Source organism: Poecilia latipinna, unplaced genomic scaffold, assembly GCF_001443285.1.
Source record: "Poecilia latipinna isolate Pla-1442-1.1 unplaced genomic scaffold, P_latipinna-1.0 Scaffold2318, whole genome shotgun sequence".
In the NCBI taxonomy this organism is placed as follows: Eukaryota; Metazoa; Chordata; class Actinopteri; order Cyprinodontiformes; family Poeciliidae; genus Poecilia; species Poecilia latipinna.
The window spans coordinates 14,700-19,895 of NW_015114934.1; the positions used below are offsets into that span (position 1 = coordinate 14,700).

A 5,196-nucleotide genomic window follows, 5' to 3' on the forward strand; every position below is an offset into this window, starting at 1 on the left:
GGATGAGCTGCATGAACCACCCACCCATGTTGGATTTGCAGCATCTTCTGCTGTCAGAAATATGAATTCTTGTTTTGCATCTGTAGGAGTCGTCCTCGTTGACCTTGTCTCCCAACGGCCTAGTCCAGGGCCACGCCTACACTGTGACTGGAGTCGTCCAGGTGAAGGCTCCCACCAGCAGGGACAGGTCGTAATAAACATGGCTGTTGCTGACAGTGTGTGTTGCTGGTCAGATGACGAGCAGAGGGAAGCCGGTGAAGATGCTGCGTCTGTGGAATCCCTGGGGAAAAGGAGAGTGGAACGGAGACTGGAGCGACCGGTGAAGAAGTTAATCTCTGATTCATGATAAATGGCTCTGCAGCTGGAGATGGTTCATTCATCTGAAGCTAAATAATGCTGCAAACAGTTAACAACCACTGCTGTCCCTGCAGCTCGTCTCTGTGGCAGACCGTGAGCTCCCAAGACCGAGAGAAATGCCTTTCAGTGGTCAACGACGGAGAGTTTTGGTGAGTTAAATTATTCATCCAGACGTCTTGTTTTATTTCCCCCTGAAAGCTTAAAGCTGACGTTTTATTTGACATCATTAATCATGACAGGATGATGCTGGAGGACTTCTCCAAGTTCTTCACTGATCTTGACATCTGTGGTCCGAACCCAAACTTCCTGGACGAAGACTCGTCTTCCCAGTGGACGACTTCTGTGGCGGAGGGCCGGTGGGTGGCGGGAACAACGGCTGGAGGCTGCATGAATTACAAAGGTAATCTATTACAACTACTGCAGAAAATATCAAAATGCTTTAAACAATGTACGTAATCTTTCCAGTAAATCCAACAGAGGAAAGGCTGAAAGGCTCAGTGTGGATAAAACTAGAACTGTTTGGAGGTTTTCAGTGAATTAAAATATTCCAGGCAGAAACAACTGCTTAGAATAAACATAAAGAGATATGTAGAAGGAAGCAGCAACTTTTCTCTTACATAATCCAGCCAAACTAGAGTTTGCTCCTCATCTTTTGAAAACTGGTCAGTTGATGGGAAGATGGGAGAATCTAAATCAGGAGGAAGACCTGAGACGGAGGGTTGTGTTTCTGGTTCCTAACGCTGAACTGTGAGGAGTCACTTTGGACTGAAAACCCTGCACAAGGTTCAGCAGGAGTCCAACAGAAAAGATCCAAGTCCAACTTTTCAGTTTTAATGATTAATTATTAAAATTCAAACATGAGCGTCAGTAAACTCTTGTTTCTGATAAGAGCAGGTAGAAGTTCATGACTCATTGTTTCAACATCAGAAAACAAAGTCCTCTGTCAGGAAAAACTGCAGCTTTCCTGAAACTGATCCAGTTTCCCAGTAAGACAAACATGAAGACAAAACACGTTAAATAATGTCAAACCTGTATGACCAAGGCCGTCTAGCTGCAAAGTACAGCATGAACAAGGTTTCCCTGAACTCTGGCTGGTGGAGTGCTGCGCAGCGTAGCTTAGCTCTGAACCTGAACCGGACCGCAGCACAATGCAGGCAGACGATCTGACAGATTTCATCTCACTGACCCAGTGCATGCAGCCTCTGGGCTGTAGCTGTCCATTCCTTGCTGAGAAGCCTGACCTGTGTCTGCAGACAGCTTCTGGACCAATCCACAGTACCGAGTCAAGCTGTGTGGCGAGAAGGCTGAGAAAAACATCCTGGTGTCTCTGATGCAAAAACATGACAAGAGGAACCGACACCTGGTGCAGAACCTCCACATCGGCTTCTCCATCTTCGAGGTAAATCTCATCCATTTGGCACCAGGACTCATTCTACTGACTGGGTCAGGCGCTGTGTGTCAGTTAAACCAAACAGGAACAGTTTAATTGTGGAGCATGGTGGAGGCTGGTTCTGCATCATAGAATCCAGCTTTATCAGACGCTAGGTAAGGAGCAGGTAGCACACACTCCAGTACATCCACCAAGTTACTTTTCCTCCACATGTCGAGTTTGGCATGGAGGTCAGAGAGACCGAATCCTGCTGCATAGCCTGTTGCACTCAGGCTTTCCTTAAACATAAAGGCCGGTTCACAACCAAAAGCACTGCTGGTTCCTCAAGGTACTGAGACAGTAACCTGCAAGTTTCCTGCTGGTGGAGCCCAGTAGTCAGGAACTCTGTGATTTACCAATCTGCTGTTCAATACATATCCAGCAGATACCCATTCCTCTAATTATTACCCTGCAGATCTCTTAAAATCATCTTTACAGCACTACGATGGTCAGGGCGTCCTGAAGGCTGGCTGAAGGGGAAATGTGTAGAAAACTCTCGCTGTGTGAACCAGGTTTTAGCACCATGAAGGGAAACATTTAGGAAGCAAACCTTTGAGTACCACCACGTGAACTTGTAGATAGTGTTGTAGTCAAGACCACCTAACCCGAGACCAAATCAAGACCAGAGTGTATCGAGACAAGACCAAGACCAGCCCTGCGCTACGTGACCAGATGGAATGTGAAATATGATCAAAATTGCTTCTTGCATTGATCTGAAAGATTCATATTCCCATAAAAACACCTAAATATTAAACTCTTGGAGCTTAAATAAATTTAACCAGTATCATTGTCAATTCAAACTCTAGTCTGTTGCCATCCCAAAAAGACAACGCCCTGGGCGGTTGCCCACATCGCCCATGTCAGAAACCACCACTGTCTGCACCATTAAGCGGAGCAACTAACGCAATTCCCCGACGGTAAACAACGCTCATCTGTGAACACTGCGCAGGGCGCAACAAGCAAGAAGGAACCAGGCACAAGGCGACTGACTCTCTCTCTCCTGCTGCATGAAGCCCAGCAGCTCAGAGCTGTAACATCTGCCACATGACAGGAGACGAAATCAATCGGAGAGCAATGAGCATGCTCTGTCTGCTCTTAAGTTCTTGTGTTTGATTTATTTACTAATAAATATCAATGTATATGGTTAAATAAAAATAATAATGGCTACTGCAGAGTACCAGAGCATTACAAGAACAAGGAGTGGCTCTGAGCGAGGCTCCAGTTCTGTCATCCTTAGTAAAGACCCGTTTAGTAAAATCAGATCGTTCATGAATGTAACATCACTGGATTGCAGGCTTTGGTCACAGCGTTGTTCTGTACATGCGACAACAAATTAACTGTTTAGTGATAAGTGATAATTTTACAGTTGTGTTCTTGACCAGTCTTGAAATAAAATCCTCAGCACCCGAGACCATCAAAAAGTGGTCTGAGACCAAGACCGGTCTCTAGTTCTACAGCACTGTAGACACCCTGAACCTTGTCACCGTCCGCTCACCGTCCCATAAATATCCAGGAGACGGCATGTAAACCCGCCGTGGTTCGCTGTTGGCACCTGCAGGTAAACATAAGGTTGTTTGTTTCATATCTAAATATAAGCTGATTTCTTTTCATCTGATTTTTCCAGGTGAAAGAACAGGTAAGATGTATTTTCACAGTTTCAAGATTAATTTAATATTTAATAAATCAGCGTTGGAGACCTGAGACGTTCTGTGGTGCCACAGCATCAGGCACACAGGGGGAAATTCACGGCCTCGTTCTTCAGCTCTCAACAACCCGTCGCCCAAACAAAGACCTTCATGAACGCTCGGGAAGTGATGGAGCTGCTGACGCTGAAGCCTGGAGAGTACATGATCGTCCCGTCCACCTTCCATCCCAACGAGACGGCGTCCTTCCTCCTGACCATCCTGTCCAAGACCGAGACCCGCTGCTAGTACGTCTCTGCGTCAACAGCGTCGTCGTGTTCTGCATCTGTTCCATTCTGGAATAAGGAGTGTTTGTTTGTAAAGACACTCTGTGTGAATGTTTTTGTTCACAGTGAGAACTCTGGTGAGCGCTCTCCAGAACCAGGTCCAGAGGTACCAGATCACATCATCACAGTTTATGTCTGGCTGACGAGGCACTGACTTAATTCAAACATGGCCGATGTGTTATTCAGGCGATGAAGGTGAAGAACAGACAGGAGGATGAAAATAAGGACGCTTTCTTCCGTCAACATTCAGACAAGGTACATATTCTGATTTATAAACATTTATTTAAAATAAGGCCAGAACTTTAGTACTTTAACTTCAATTCATTAATTACAGGGCTTTTATTCAACATAATGTTAAAGGCAGCAATGGACAACATAACTGCTCCTCTTGGCCCTCTGGGGTTAATTTCTGCTTCTAAACAATCTAATTGGACGCTGGAAAAGACAAAACTCTCCTTTCAAGTTGTGCTAAAAGGGTTTAGCCTATCAGCAAAGCTGTTCTGGCCTAAAATAGCACCTCGATGCTAAACATGTAGCAGCTAAAGCTAATGTTAGCGTCCACATTCTAAAGAAGCTCCAGGACTTGTCTGGAGTTCCTGAAACTCTGGAAATATTAACTTTGCTCCAATGTGGTGGTTGAAGAACCTGAAGATTAAAAACCATAAATATGTTATTTTTTTTCAATAATTTATGTGCATAAAGGGGTTTTGAGTTGAAAATGTTATGATTAATTACAGACCCAGCAATTAACTTAAACAATTTAATGAGTCCCACCACTACTTTAATCCAGACGCAGGTAAACAGTTCTGAGTTTTTAGAGAGATCAGAAACAAGAAATTAGCTCTGCTGCTAAAACGGAGGTAGAGACGGATTGCAGAGATGCCGGGTTAGAAACATCAGCTGAGTGTCATTTGTTTCCTGCAGTATGAAGAGATGGACGCAGAGCAGCTCCAGAGAATCCTAAACGAGAACCTTCTAAAAGGTCCAGACCGCAAAATCCTTCTGTGATCATCAACAGGTGGCGCTAACGCTGCCAACTATCGCTGCTAACTATTACTGCTAACTATTACTGCTAACTAACACTGCTAACTATTACTGCTAACGCTGCTAACTAACACTGCTAACGCTGCCAACTATTGCTGCTAACTATCACTGCTAACACTGCCAATTATCGCTGCTAACGCTGCCAATTATCGCTAACTATTACTGCTAACTATTACTGCTAACGCTGCTAACTAACACTGCTAACTATTGCTGCTATTACTGCTAACGCTGCCAATTATCGCTAACTATTACTGCTAACTATTACTGCTAACGCTGCCAATTATCGCTAACTATTACTGCTAACTATTACTGCTAACGCTGCTAACTAACACTGCTAACGCTGCCAACTATTGCTGCTAACTATTACTGCTAACGCTGCTAACTAACACTGCTAACG

At 44.6% G+C, this 5,196-nt stretch overlaps 1 protein-coding gene across 3 annotated transcripts in view; it reads left to right on the top strand.

Moving 5' to 3' along the window:
• The window catches only part of LOC106937318 (calpain-3-like), a 17,345-nt gene that overhangs the window by 6,575 nt on the left and 5,574 nt on the right, over positions 1-5,196 (top strand). For 2 of the 3 annotated variants that reach the window (XM_015018750.1, XM_015018751.1), the window contains 10 exons: positions 87-161; positions 234-319; positions 432-506; positions 597-757; positions 1,611-1,756; positions 3,411-3,422; positions 3,508-3,716; positions 3,822-3,861; positions 3,942-4,010; positions 4,680-4,737. In XM_015018750.1, coding sequence (XP_014874236.1) covers positions 87-161; positions 234-319; positions 432-506; positions 597-757; positions 1,611-1,756; positions 3,411-3,422; positions 3,508-3,716; positions 3,822-3,861; positions 3,942-4,010; positions 4,680-4,737 — 931 coding nt within the window. The remainder of the gene's footprint in view (positions 1-86; positions 162-233; positions 320-431; positions 507-596; positions 758-1,610; positions 1,757-3,410; positions 3,423-3,507; positions 3,717-3,821; positions 3,862-3,941; positions 4,011-4,679; positions 4,738-5,196) is intronic. The other variant, XR_001422362.1, reaches the window with a different exon arrangement.